Consider the following 15,488-nt stretch of genomic DNA (forward strand, 5'->3'; position numbering starts at 1 on the left):
GATGTAATAGCATCGTCTGGCTGTACTTAACCCATTTTGGGTGGGAACCCCTTTTGGTGTTAGCATTACGTTATGCTTTAGCTATTGAAAAATAGCAGATCTATACGCTCATAGCGCGCCACCGAGTGGCGTGCTACGAGCTTGTAGGTCTGCTATTTTTGAAGAATCGAAGAACGACTGACGTAGAAACATGGATTTTTCAGAAAACTGTCAGGATGTAGAAGACATTTTTTGAATCTGATCTCAGGTCAGAATGTGTGGTTGAATTTACAGACGGTGGCCTTGTGGTTAGAGTGGGAATGGGACACCGGGCTCCATCCTGGCACCACCCCTTACCCCTTATCCCTAAACTAATTTGCCATTTTTTTACTATTTTAAAACATTTAAAAGTAGTTCAACTAGCCAATCTACATCGACACGTTGCTAGCTTGTAGATCGGCTATTTGTACCATTTTTAAAATGTTTTAAAATACAAAAGAATGGCAAATAAGTTTAGGGGTAAGGGGTGACGCAAGATCTAGGGTCCAATGCCTCCCTGCTTGGCACTCAGCATCAAGGGTTGGATTGGGGGGTCAGTCCCTGCTTGGCACTCAGCATCAAGGGTTGGATTGGGGGGTCAGTCCCTGCTTGGCACTCAGCATCAAGGGTTGGATTGGGGGGTCAGTCCCTGCTTGGCACTCAGCATCAAGGGTTGGATTGGGGGGGTCAGTCCCTGCTTGGCACTCAGCATCAAGGGTTGGATTGGGGGGTCAGTCCCTGCTTGGCACTCTGCATCAAGGGTTGGATTGGGGGGTCAGTCCCTGCTTGGCACTCTGCATCAAGGGTTGGATTGGGGGGTCAGTCCCTGCTTGGCACTCAGCATCATGAGTTGGATTGGGGGGTCAAATCAACTAATCAAAATGATTCCCGAGCGCGGCACGGCTGCGGCTCACCGCTCCAAGAGATGGGTCAAATGCGGAGAACAAAGACCCAGACGAAGACCTTGTAGGTCGAAACGCGTTGGTCTGTTTCTCCTGCCTTGGATTATTTTTCTTTGAAAGTCTGCATTTGACACCTTTATGGAAATAAGCATACTACTTTGAGGGATTAAAAACTGTTTTTGTCCACAACATAGTATTTTAGCACAGTATACAGAGGGTATAGTCTTGTGTGTAGCCACTAGCCAGGATAAATTAGATTACTGCTTGCCGACACGTCTGAGGAAATCTAAATGGCCTTGAATGGTGGATAAGAGACAGCGCCAACAAACCTATACACCCGCAGTGACCCGCTGCTTTACGTCCCATAGCTGAAGGACCGTTCCCGAAGTCTTTACGTCCCATAGCTGAAGGACAGTCCCATAGCTGAAGGACCGTCCCTGAGGCCATTCGCTGAATTTATAATATGTCCTCCCAGGTGTATCAGTAAGCGGAGATCTCTGATTATCTGCATGCCTTTAACAACCCATTCTGAACGGGAACCCCTTTTGGTGTTTTAAGTATTATGTTGTACTTTAGCCACATTTTCACAATTTTTCTAAAATAACAGATCTACAAGCTCGTAGAGCTTGTAGATCTGCTTTCTTTTTAATCGTGAAAATGTGGAGCAAATCTTTGAATATGTATTCTTTCAGAGCGAACGTTTTCAACTCAAATCTTTGCTTCTGGGAGGTCCCTCGCTGGAACAACATATTTTCAGATGGGGGTCGGCGGCCAATTACACATCATTTTTGGGGGTCCTTGACATGAAATATTGAGCACCAATGATATTGAAACATGGGTATTTAAGAAAACAATCAGGATTTCAAAGACATTTTTTTAATGTCTTCTAAATGGGATAAGGCCTAAATTGGATAAGCAAGACACAAGACTATAGAAACTACTGTATACAATTGACATAATTTGTACTACATGTGACACTTTAAAATGAGAATAATGTAGTGGTTCTCAACCAGTGGTCCGGGGACCACCAGAGGTCCTTGAGAAGGTTCCAGGTGGTCCCCATGTAGCTAAGAGTTGGTAACCAAAAAGGACCCTTATAGGTCTTTAACTCTTGTGTGTAAAATGAAACCAAATACGTACGGGTCCATTTGATTTCATTTTACGCTCCCAAGAGTTAGATAATAATTGTCAAACATCTGAATTACTTAATTTTCAAGAAGTCTACACAATTAGAAAATGTAGAAATGTTATCTCTCCTAAATACAGCATGGAATGTTGGACACAAACTAAAAAGATCTTTTAGTTTATGGTCTGAGAGGCCAAACCTCATCAAATAGTGGTTCTGTGGCTCAAATGCAGAATAAATAGTTGGCCCTGGTATTAAAATGGTTGAAAACCAATGCCATTGCCCATTTGCAGACCGCGGCCCTGTTTCTGTCAGAGTTTGGAAGCACTCGTTTTCAGTCAAGCGACGTCCTGCTGCCTCCTGCTGCATTATGTGCTAATTCAAAACAGGTGGTATACGCAGGGCGGTTGAGTGATATCTAACGAGCACTTCCAAACTCCAGGACTTAGAGAAAAATAATCACCTGCAAGGACACAAAGTAGCTCATAACATGTCTGTGGTGGATTTTTATTAAACAAACACTTTGAGGATAGAAAGAGAATAATTCAAGCTTTCCCTACAGCTGCAATGTTGGTGAGTTTGACGTTGTTTAATACAATTAAATATGACTTTTCTGTTTGGATGAATGGGCTGCCAATGGAAGTTGCACCTATAGGTAGCACCTTGCCATTAACTTATATGGTAAGATGGCCGCAGTCTGCATATGGAGAATGAGCTTTGACAGTGGTGTGCAAAGTAACAAATGCATGTACTCAAGTACTGTACTTAAGTACAATTTTGAGGTATTTATTTTCTTTCTTTCTTCACCGGAGCGCACTCGCCTATTAGTTTGCATTGCACAGTGCGCTCAGTGGACTATTTCCGAACGCGCCCATAGAAAGCATAAGTGGTTCCAGTCTAAGTTACTACGTATAGTTACTTTGTAGATTTTAAATTATTCCAAAACACGCCACCAACCATGCACTTCAACCACTTCAGTTTTGTCCAGTTGAAAATAGCAGATCTATATACGTAAGCTCACAGTGTGTCGTAATGGCATCGATCAGCCATTTTCTAAAGTGTTTTTAATACATTGTGAAATGGGACATTATTCTCCACGATGAGTACTTTTTGATGCCGATACTTTTGTACTCTCACTCAAGTGGGCTACATTTTCAATATGGGGATTCTTAATTCTACTACTTGTAACAGACTACCGTAATTACTCATTTCCGTAAAAGCCGCACCAGCTAAATTTAGGGGAAAAAAAACGAATGTTTACATATACAAGCTGCACTGGACTATAAGCCGCAGGTGTTTTAACCCATTTTGGACGGGAACCCCTTTTGGTGTTTTAAAGATTATGTTATAATTATATTAGAAAATAAGTAGAGGCTTATAGTCCAGAAGTTACGGTACATATATCCACAATTCAGTATTGATACATTTGCTTCTTCCATCACTGAACTTTGAGAGTGTACAGATCTGTAAGGGGCCATTTGCATTTGGTTACGTTCGTACACTCTCAGAGTTCATTTAACGCTGACATTTTTGAGCATGTACGTATGTGTTCACATGAGGAAATTGATGAGGATCCAATATATTTTTATTTTATTTATTTATACATCATTCATTGTCCTGTAATGTCATTCATGTGGAATGCCATGTTTTTATGTTCTGTGTGGACCCCAGGAAGATTAGCTGCTGCTATGCACCAGCTAATGGGGATCCTGATAAAACTCCATGTTGATATCAAACACCACTAATAAAACTCCATGTTGATATCAAACACCACTGACTATACACTGGTTTTGGTTGGGAATCATATACTGCGCACACTTTATAGTAGGACGTTATTTAGAGAAAAAAAATGTTTGTGTGTCACATTTGGAAATGTTCACACCATTATATACAACAAGTCCATGGTCAGTCCATGGTCAGTTCATGGTCAGTCCATGGTCAGTCCATGGTCAGTCCATGGTCTGTCCATGGTCAGTCTGTCTGCAGCCACCCTGCAGCAGGTAAATAACCACATCTATTATTGGGGACAACCTGAGCCTGTTCACATTGTTCATTTATATTTTACAGACACTAAAAAACGTGACACCATTTAGTTTTTGCCATTTTTGGCAAGCGATGCTGTCATATACGACAAGGTGTCAATTAGTCCTGTCATTCTTGTCCTGACATAGAGATATATATACACACACATACATACTGTACATACATGTACTGTACATACATACTGTACATACATGTACTGTCGCTTTCTCGCTACAATACATCCAGATCCGTGGCGAGGTGTCAGGACCAAGCCCCCCCAGTAAGGCTATATCCAACGTTGAAGCTGCCACCACCTACTGGCGGAATGTGGAACTGCAGCAAGCAATTTTCATGGAGGTGGACGTCCGTCCGGACGTTCATGACGTCACGTGCGTCAGTCAGCCCCGGGAACCTCAAATTTGACATCCGGGGCTAGGCTAGGCTAGGCTAGGCTAGGCTAGGCTAGGCTAGGCTAAACTTCCGCTCGCTCGAGCCATTGAGTTATAATTGTACTTCCGGCAGTCTTCCGGGTGCTTCAAAACGCCACTGAGCGACTTCTATTGAAATGAACAGCTGGGTGACGGCTAACGCTCCGCTTCGGTCTCCATCCTTGTATTACTCTTATGGTCACGATCAGAAACGAATAGTTTTCATAATCCTCATGGGGGCCCATGCCTGGTTTAGCCAGGGGAGGGCGCTGTTGGACAGTGTCCTGCCCCCACAGACGCTACGTCACTTTTCAGGACACGTACAGGACGGACTGGCGGTGTTTGAGCGCGGGAGCGACGGAGGGTATGTTGACGGACGTCCGCGGCGTCTGCAGGCGGGTGGACGTGGTGGACCGGCTGCGCATGCTGCTGTCGGAGTCCTGGTGGCGCAGGGCCAGCCGGCTGCGCAGACGGCCGCAGCAGCAGCAGACGCAGCAGGGCAGGCAGGTCAGGAAGTCGGACAGCAGGTGGCCGCTGAAGACCATGTAGATCCACGGGTTACAGCAGCTGTTCAGACTGGCCAGCAGCGCCGAGAGAGTGACTACCGTGTTCTCTGAGTCTGGAGGGAGAGAGAGAGAGAGAGGGAGAGTGACTACCGCAGGGGTATTCAACTGGCGGACCGCGGTCCGCGACCGGACCGCGGACCACCTCTTTGCGGACCACCCAACAAAAAAAAAAAAAAAAAAAAAGATTTTTTTTTTTTTTTAAGTTAATAATATAAATAACATCAGATGGTACATTTCTCATGTGAAATTGCTGCAAAGGCCCCCAAAATGTCCCCCAAGGGCCCCCAAAATTATGTTGCGCGCTACGCGCGCACAGTGTGGCCTGCCAGGGCGTATAACTCCCGGCCTGATTTGGAGTTCCACTCCGGGCCTGCACTCTGCACCCCATTATTAGTTGGGTGGAAGGGGATCTGATTTGTATAAGCTTGGCTTGACCATACTAAACGGGCATAGAGCCCCGCTCTCCGATGGACGCCGAGCATGGGACCGGACCTCTGTCTTATTCAAAAAAATATTTGTGGACCTTCATCATTTCTAGTTGAGGACCCCTGGACTACCGTGTTCTCTGAGTCTGGAGGGAGAGAGAGAGAGAGAGAGAGAGAGAGAGAGAGAGAGAGAGAGAGAGAGAGAGAGAGAGAGAGAGAGAGAGAGAGAGAGAGAGAGAGAGAGAGAGAGAGAGAGAGAGAGACTGACTACCGTGTTCTCTGAGTCTGCAGAGAGAGAGAGAGAGACTACCGTGTTCTCTGAGTCTGCAGGGAGGGAGAGAGAGAGAGAGTGACTACCGTGTTCTCTGAGTCTGCAGGGAGGGAGAGAGAGAGAGAGAGAGTGACTACCGTGTTCTCTGAGTCTGCAGGGGGAGAGAGAGAGAGAGAGAGAGAGACTACCGTGTTCTCTGAGTCTGGAGGGAGAGAGAGAGAGAGAGAGAGACTACCGTGTTCTCTGAGTCTGCAGAGAGAGAGAGAGAGAGAGAGAGAGAGACTACCGTGTTCTCTGAGTCTGCAGAGAGAGAGAGAGAGAGAGAGTGACTACCGTGTTCTCTGAGTCTGCAGAGAGAGAGAGAGAGAGAGAGAGAGAGAGAGAGTGACTACCGTGTTCTCTGAGTCTGGAGGGAGAGAGAGAGAGAGAGGGAGAGTGACTACCGTGTTCTCTGAGTCTGGAGGGAGAGAGAGGGAGAGGGAGAGTGACTACCATGTTCACTGAGTCTGGAGGGAGAGAGAGAGAGGGAGAGTGACCACCATGTTCACTGAGTCTGGACAGAGAGAGAGAGAGAGAGAGAGAGAGAGAGACCACCACGTTCACTGAGTCTGGACAGAGAGAGAGAGAGAGAGAGAGAGAGTGACCACCATGTTCACTGAGTCTGGACAGAGAGAGAGAGAGACATGCCAGGGACCCCCAAGAGAAGATGTTTACGGCTCAATCATTTTCATTTCAAGGGCCCCCCCCCCCATGGCCCCCGGGTTGACCTGCATTAGGCTACGGACCCCCCATGGCCCCCGGGTTGACCTGCATTAGGCTACGGACCCCCCATGGCCCCCCCCATGGCCCCCGGGTTGACCTGCATTAGGCTACGGACCCCCCATGGCCCCCGGGTTGACCTGTATTAGGCTACGGACCCCCCATGGCCCCCCCCATGGCCCCCGGGTTGACCTGCATTAGGCTACGGACCCCCCATGGCCCCCGGGTTGACCTGCATTAGGCTACGGACCCCCCATGGCCCCCCCCATGGCCCCCGGGTTGACCTGCATTAGGCTGCTACGGACCCCCCATGGCCCCCGGGTTGACCTGCATTAGGCTACGGACCCCCCATGGCCCCCCCCATGGCCCCCGGGTTGACCTGCATTAGGCTACAGACCCCCCATGGCCCCCCCCATGGCCCCCGGGTTGACCTGCATTAGGCTGCTACGGACCCCTCATTTCATGGAATTTCTCAATGTACTGTATATTGTGAAATCACTGTTAATTTAACTCTGAGAGTATCACGGGTCCATTTGGTTCCATTTGTACACTCTCTGAGTTCCAGACCCATAAGGGTCCATTTGGTTCCGAACTATCATTTAGCTTGGGATTTTTATTTATTCATTACCATGTGTTCTTGCTTACTGTAAATCGCTCTGGATTAAGAGCATCTGCTAAATGACTAAATTGTTGTACTGCGGACTCATTGACTAACTAAATATGGGACTGCCATTGGATTTGTTTGAAAGTCATATGAAAGCAGGGAATCATAGCTTCAAATTGGCATATTGGTTGTCCAGTTTTGGAGATATGGCTTATAGAGTAATGTCTTGCAGAGAAACAGCGAGTTGAGAAAAGGTTCACTTCTGTGTTCTGATCTGATAGCCGCCTCCCCTCCCCTCCCCTCACGTCAAAACAGTTCTCAATGTTTACATCTTACTTGACGAGAAGACATGTGGACATATCCTTACGGAACCAGGGAGAGGGGGGAAAACACCACGAGAGAGACGAGTGACCAGTCAAACATGTGTTAAAAAAATAATCTGTCTGTATCTGCGATCTGACCATTATTATTTTGATTACACTGTCCTGCTCGTTTGAGGACAGGTAGAGATCAGAGCATACATGTGTTTGGCAATGTTGCTGAAGGTTATGTTATTTTGTCAGCTGATAGTGACACCCAAATCAAAGAAACCATACAGCGTGTATTTAATTATTTAACAGTCAACGCACTGCAAGGCTACAATGGAAGCATAATTCTGACGGCCCGCGGTGGAATGGACAAGTTAGGGCCGTTTGCACCAAGAAGAATTAAATAAAGCTTAGTTTAGTGTAATCAGGGATTTGTTGATCAAGGATTAATAGATAAACCTTGATTTACACCAGATTAAGGCTTAATCCTTCTTGGTGCAAACAGCCCTAAGAGTATAAAAAAGGACAGGGCAGGGCAGACCCATTACTGTTGTGGATCAAGGTTATGTTATTTTGTCATCCGACACACAAACCATACAGTGTTTGTTTAATTTCTACAATGGTATATATGTCTCCACAGTGAGGCTGGAAAATATAGCCTATAGCAGCCTACTACTATAGCCTACTGGTAGGCAGAAAAATGGCAACCAGAATAACCCGTTCTGAGTGAAACTCCTCCCTATGCACTGGTCTGGCCCTATTGCATCCCAGGACCCCATTTAGTGAGTCTTAACAAGGATGCAGGATGCAGGCTATTTGCAACACTGCACCTCTCTGTTTTTGAGTGGTGCAACCACTCCAAGGAACAGCAATGTCCGTGTTCACCTATGTGTGTTCGCCTACTGTACGTATGTGACGTTAACCCATGCACCTATGTGACTATGAGCACCAGTATGACTATTAGTACCAGTAGGGGCGCTGTTGTGCCAGAAACAGAGAGAGAGCTAGTGCCGCACTGTTGCCTGCTAATGAGAGAGAGAGAGAGGAGAGGAGAGGAGAGGAGAGGAGAGGAGAGGAGAGGAGAGGAGAGGAGAGGAGAGGAGAGGAGAGGAGGGCGGGGGGGGGGGGGGGGAGAGAGGGGAGTTGCACCACTCAGTTCACACGGGTGTGATTTTTTTACTAAGCACCCAAACGGTGGTCACCTTGTCGCCTACAACTGGAGTATGTGTGGGCCTTGACACAAAATGTGCAGGTCTCACTTCCTTCCTGGACTACATTTTGTCTCCGTAAGACATGGGGGTGTCTCCCAACCTCAAGTGCACCAAAGCATTAAAAGGATCCCCGGCTAATAAGACAAATATGCCTTAAAACATTATACTTGCCCTCTGTAACTAAAATAAAAAAATAAAAACACTTCAGATATATATATATATATGTCATTATGTCCATGTGGTCTAGCCCTATGGAATGTATGGAATGCATATGCTAATACAAAACTACTGTATGCTTCCTAAGGATAATATGAGCATCAAAGCAATATTTTAAATACTTTGTATTAGCACGTGCATTCCATTATATTCCATAGGGCTGGACCACACATAGACATTATGACATCATCAACTTGCCACAGGAGCAGTTCCTATTGAGTGAAAGATTCTCTATTTATGAAAGAAATATAATATTTAAAGTGTTTTTAATGTTAGTTATAGAGTGCGAGTATAATGTTTTAAGGCATATTTGTCATATTAGCCAGCTGGGTTCCTTAACATTGTAGGAATTCAACAATCCAGTCAAACCCTAGTCAATTGTGCTATACTGTTATTAACATTTGTTTGTTTGTCATGTTTATTTCGAATATGCCAATAAAACATTGAGTGATTGCAGTCTCTTCCAGTGGTGGGCCTGACGTCGACATTTAAAAAAATGTCTTCTAAATAATGACAGTTTTCTGAAAAACCTCATGTTTTCTGAAAAACCTCATGTTTCCAGGGTTTGACTGGATTTTGACTGCTCAATATTTCATGTCACAGAGACCAACAATTATATGTAATTGGCTGCTGACCCCCATCTGAAAATATTTAGTTCCAGGGACCTCCCCAGAAAACAAAGATTTGAGTTCAAAACGTTCGCTCTGAAAGAATATATATTCAAAGATTTGAGGCACATTTTCACAATTTTTCAAAAATAGCAGACCTGCTTTTTTTAAGTATAACTTAATGCTTAAAACACATCTTCTTTCATCCCCAGACAGTTTTGTAATCATCTGATAAACCTTTTGCTCCAAAGCCTGAATTATCATTTGTTTTGTTTTGGGTCAAATAGATTATAGCCTATAATAAGAAGCTCTAATCTTGGTAAAACAAAGGCCATGAAGGGTTTGAACAATAAAATATGACATTATCATCCTGATGATGATAATGTATACGGTCATATAAATAAATATAAATAAGAATACATTCTTGAATAAATAATAAAACTACGTTTCAACTGGATCAAGGCAGTGTTTATTTCTGTCGACTGACAAAAACTAAATTAAAACGAAGATGGACTTCAAACTGTAAACTATACAGTATACTGACAAAAGTAATTTTATTTTATGTTTATTTTTGTCATGCCATCTTTTCATTCATATCCTTGCCAATGTGGATGGTGCAGTATACAGAAACAAGAGTTATTAACCCATTCTGGGCGGGAACCCCTTTGGATATTTTAAGCATTATGTTATATACTTTAGCCATTGAAAAATAGCAGATCTACAAGCTCATATATAGCGCAGCACCGAGTGCCGCGCTATATGAGCTTGTAGATCTGCTATTTTTCAATGGCTAAAGTATGACATAGGTCTGCTTTTTTTCTTTTTGTGAAAATGCGGCACAAATCTTTGAATATATATTCTTTCAGAGCGAACGTTTTAACTCAAATCTTTGCTTCTGGGGGGTTCCTGGAATAACATATATTCAGATGGGGGTCGGCGGCCAATTACTTTTTACTTTTTGGGGTCCTTGACATGAAATATTGAGCACCACTGCACTGATATAGAAACATGTCAAGAGAGAGAAAACTGTCAGAATTTAGAAGATTCTTTTTTAATTTCGACGTCGGAAACAAATTGCAACATCTGAAAACATATTTCAACATGTTTCGAAAATAACAGATCTACATTAGAAGCTCACAGTGTGCATTGTGAGCTTGTATATCGACTGTTTTCTATATTGGGCTTAAACCGCCCATGGAACCCCCTCGAGGACTCCGTGGGGTCCCCAGACCGTACTTTGAGAACCGGTGTCCTACTGGTGCTTACAACTCGGTGTTCTGTGCATTTGGCTCAATAACATGCACTTTTGAAAACGTTAAGCGTAAACAAATTGTTTAACGCAGTGGTTCCCAAAGTGGGGTCTGGGGACCCCCAGGGGTCCTTGAGGGAGTTCCAGGGGGTCCCCATGCAGCTAAATGGTAGTTTGGAACCAAATGGACCCTTATGGGGTCTGTAACTCTGAGAATGTATACAAATGTAACCAAATGGACCCTTATGGGTCTGTAAGTTACCATCAAAGTTAATTTATGAGAGTGAAGGCCTACAAATGGAACCAGTTACAGACTGTAACATTTGTACTCTCTCTAAATTAACTTTGATTTTACAATATACATTGTATTGGGGTTCCCAGAGAATATAGAAATGCCTATTAAATGGGGGTCCGTAGACTAATGCAGGTCAAACTGGGGGTCCTTGAAATTAAACTGGTTGAGAATCACTGCTAGATCCGTAACAATCTTCTTTTATGGGGGGTCCCTGGCATATCTTTTCAAATGGGGGTCCGCGGGTCTAATTAGTTTCAATTTGGGGGTCAATGTGCATGAAAAAGTTTGGGAACCATGTGCTGTGTGTGTGTGTGTGTGTGTGTGTGTGTGTGTGTGTCAACGCGGACCACCTTACCGTCCCACGAGAAGGTCTCGTCCCACACGGACCACATCTGCACTGTGAAGAACGGCGTCCAGCACACCACGTAGGCCAGCACGATGACGAAGGTCATCTTCACCGTGCGCAGCTTGGCGCGGCTGATGCCGCTCACCGAGCTGCGGCCCAGCAGGTCGTTCTTCACGGCGGCGGTGGTCAGCTGCTCGGCGGCCAGGTCCACCGCGCCGCCCGCCCTGACGCTGCCGCCGCCGGCCCCGGAGGAGCCCCCTCCTCCGGCTCCGCGGGCCTTGTTGTACTTGAGGTTCCGCCAGATGGCGTGGCAGATGAAGCCGTAGCAGAGCACCAGCGCGCTCACGGGCACCACGAAGATACCCGCCGTGATCCACGTGATGTAGGCGCGCACGCCCCACGGCTCCACGAAGTGGCCCCAGCAGTCGTAGACCCGGGAGCCGGGGCGCACCTCGCTCAGCGAGAAGATGCCGTACTGCGGCAGGCTGAGCACCAGGCTCAGCGCCCAGGCGGACGCGATCATGGCGTGGGCGCGGCGCGCCGGCCGCCGCAGCGTCTGCAGCGGGTGGCACACGGCGATGTAGCGGTCCACGGTCATCATCACCATCATGTAGGTGGAGGCGAACATGCCGGCCACCTGCAGGTGCTTCACCACGCGGCACAGCGCGTCCGGCCCGTAGAAGCGGAACGTCACCTCCCAGCAGAGCTGCGGCAGCACCTGGAAGAAGGCCACCACCAGGTCGGCCAGGCTCAGGTGGCGGATGAACAGGTGCATGCGCGACAGCTTGCGGCGCGTCTTGCACAGCGCCAGCAGCACGCCGGCGTTGCTCGCCACGGCCACCAGGAACGTGACGCTCAGCACCGTGATCTCGATCTTGGCGATCTCCTCGTTGCGTCCGAACGGGTCGCCGCTGCCGGTGGCGTTGTTGTTGCCGCCGTGGTGGTGCGCGCCGGCGACGCCGCCGCTGGCGTTCCCGACGCCGTCACCCATCATGTGCATGAGTTGTTGTTGCTGCCTCAGGTTGAACAACAAGCCCGCTGTAGTCCGGTTGGTATCCGCTGTGAAGTTAGAGAACTCCGTGGGGATCTCCATCTCCCCCCCGGAGAAGAGCATGCTTGTCCCCCAGCCTATAGTGCACCTCCGCTCCGCTCCGTGCGCACCGCTCTGCTCTGCCTGCTCGCGTTCGCTTGACAAACTTTTCTTTAATATTCCAAAAAAGTATCCTTATGCGTGCGCCTCTCCTCCTCCAAGCTTCATGTTGATGCGCCGAGGCAATAATTAAGACTTTTGGTGAAAATTATCCAAGTTGTGATAATTTGTGGAGTGATCCATCCATGATGATGATGTGCATGTTTGCTCTTTTTTGTTTTGCGCAAAACAACAATTAAGGCTACTGGCTATTGCTAATGCAGTACTGTATAAACACTAGATGTGCGATGGCTCTCCCAGTCCTTTATAAAGGACTTAGTTTTACCCCCACGGGACCACTGGCCACCTCCTGGTCCCCTCCCACCAACACCCCCCCCCCCCCCCCCACACACACACACACACACACACGCACGCACGCACGCACACGCACGCACACACACACAGCACAACACACGAAGGAGAAAAGGAACGGGCTGGCCCATTCAGTCAATTGTCCCAAAATTATTAGCCTATTAAAATGAATTATATTTGAATATATAAATATTATAGCTGTCATAAATATTGAATAATTCAATTTTCAGTTTCATATCTCTATAGTGCTGTCCGGAGAAAACCTCATAACTCCGAAATGTTCATTTTTCAGAAATTGAGAAATATATAAATTTTTAAGAAAATGAATAAAACGATTTTTTCCCTTCTTTTTAAACGATGCAATACTGCCTCATCAAAATTGGTGTTGTGACTTTAGATATTGTCATTTACTTGCATGATAAGGAGAGAGGTGGTGGAGTTAGCTGCTTTAGCAGACAGTTTGAGGGTCAAATGGAGTTATGAGGTTTCCTCCCGACAGCAACGAATAGAAAAGCGTGCTCCACTGAGTGCATATCTCCGCCAGGCAGGGTTGCCTATATGGACCGATTCCGTAATGGGTCTCATTCTCGCAGCCTATGTATTTCCTGTAGGCGGAGACGACATATCTGCGGTTTCCCCCCACCAAGCTTCTACTACAGTGAATGGAAAAGTGACTGATGTTAGTCTGCCTCAAACGTTACTCTTTTACCTGCTTTTTACTAACACTAACATTACAAAGATGCCCCAGAACATCGAGATGAACCTGTGTAGTTTATGGCTGCTCCAACAGTATAGTGGCAACATAAAATAAAAAAAATCTGAACTGAGTGGTGCAATCCCCCCCCCCCCCCCCCCCCCTCTCTCTCTCTCTCTCACTCTCTCTCATTAGAGACACTACCCCTCTCACTGTTTCTGGCGCCCCCTACTGCTATTATTAAGTCACATACTCGTGCTTACACAGACACACACACAAACAGGTACGAGGACATTGCAAGCTGGTTGTAGGAGTGGTTGCACCACTCAAAAAAAACGGAATGTCAAAACATAAGGTTTTCAGAAAACAGACTTATTTATGTATTTATTTATTATTTTAGAATCGGCCTGCATGCAGTTCACTTGCACACATGCATTTTACAACTCTGCACCACTTGAAAAAATATATATATTTTCTTGTCATTTTAATTGTCTTTGTTTTCATGTCAGAAAAGAGAAAACCTTCAAAATAAATGATAATAAAAAATCACACCCGAGTGAACTGACTGGTGCAACTCCCCTCTCCCCCTGCCCCCCCCCCCCTCTCTCTCTCTCTCTCTCTCTCTCATTAGCAGGCAACAGTGCAGCACTATCTCTCTCTCTCTCTGTTTCTGGCACAACAGCGCCACTTTTGCTCCTACTGCTACTCATATAGTCACACACAGGTTAACAGTTTAACACGGACATTGCTATTCTTTGGAGTGGTTGCACCACTCAAAAAGAATCGGCCTCAGGTCTTAATGGGTTAAGTACGGTATATATATATAGTATACTGTGTATTCTTTCTCCATTATTTATGATAATGTGAAGTGTGGCATGCCTGAAGATGAAGTGACATCCAGGTGTCTCCGACGCTTTGGTTCACCTTGCAGTCTATAGACATTCCCCAGTCCCTGTACACATTCCTCACCGTCCCGTGGGAGATTAACTACTTCAGAAGCAGGACAATTACGGGATTAGAATGACGATGATGACCTACATTTCTACGGTATATGTCCGGAGGAAGATGTACTTTATAGAAATGTAGGTCACCATGGGTCATTATAATCCATACATTATTTTTTGTTTTACCCGATTTCATTGTTTTTAAACAATTTCAACATAATTAAAAAAAAGCAGATCTACAAGCTTACTAGTTTGTGCATTGGCTGTTTTTCACGTGATATTGTCGTACGATTAATTATAAAATAGTCTTTAAAATTTTCCCATACTTGCAGCCAAAATGCATGTGTGCAAGTGAACTGAGGCCGATTCTAAAATAATAAATAAATACATAAATAAGTCTGTTTTCTGAAAACGTTATGTTTCTTTGTCAGTGGTGCTCAACCTTTTTCATGTCAAGGACCCCCAGAATTATCTGTATTTGGCCGTGGCTCAGCGGTCCATCCTGGGCCGTGGCTCAGAGGTCCATCCTGGGCCGTGGCTCAGAGGTCCATCCTGGGCCGTGGCTCAGCGGTCCATCTTGGGCCGTGGCTCAGAGGTCCATCCTGGGCCGTGGCTCAGCGGTCCATCTTGGGCCGTGGCTCAGAGGTCCATCCTGGGCCGTGGCTGAGAGGTCCATCCTGGGCCGTGGCTCAGAGGTCCATCCTGGGCCGTGGCTCAGCGGTCCATCTTGGGCCGTGGCTCAGAGGTCCATCCTGGGCCGTGGCTGAGAGGTCCATCCTGGGCCGTGGCTCAGAGGTCCATCCTGGGCCGTGGCTCAGCGGTCCATCCTGGGCCGTGGCTCAGAGGTCCATCCTGGGCCGTGGCTCAGAGGTCCATCCTGGGCCGTGGGGCTCAGAGGTCCATCCTGGGCCGTGGCTCAGAGGTCCATCCTGGGCCGTGGCTCAGAGGTCCATCCTGGGCCGTGGCTCAGCGGTCCATCCTGGGCCGTGGCTCAC

At 46.5% G+C, this 15,488-nt stretch overlaps 1 protein-coding gene across 1 annotated transcript; it reads right to left on the bottom strand.

Moving 5' to 3' along the window:
- Positions 1-4,807: 4,807 nt before the first annotated feature.
- Positions 4,808-12,468, bottom strand: LOC310879778 (arg8-vasotocin receptor-like; the record flags this gene model as incomplete). Its single annotated transcript, XM_083794608.1, has 2 exons — positions 4,808-5,115; positions 11,364-12,468. 2 exons carry the CDS (start codon positions 12,466-12,468, stop codon positions 4,808-4,810), a joined length of 1,413 nt encoding a protein of 470 aa, XP_083650734.1.
- Positions 12,469-15,488: the final 3,020 nt, after the last annotated feature.

Source organism: Protomyctophum parallelum, assembly GCF_964188405.1.
Source record: "Protomyctophum parallelum genome assembly, chromosome: 22".
In the NCBI taxonomy this organism is placed as follows: domain Eukaryota; kingdom Metazoa; phylum Chordata; class Actinopteri; order Myctophiformes; family Myctophidae; genus Protomyctophum; species Protomyctophum parallelum.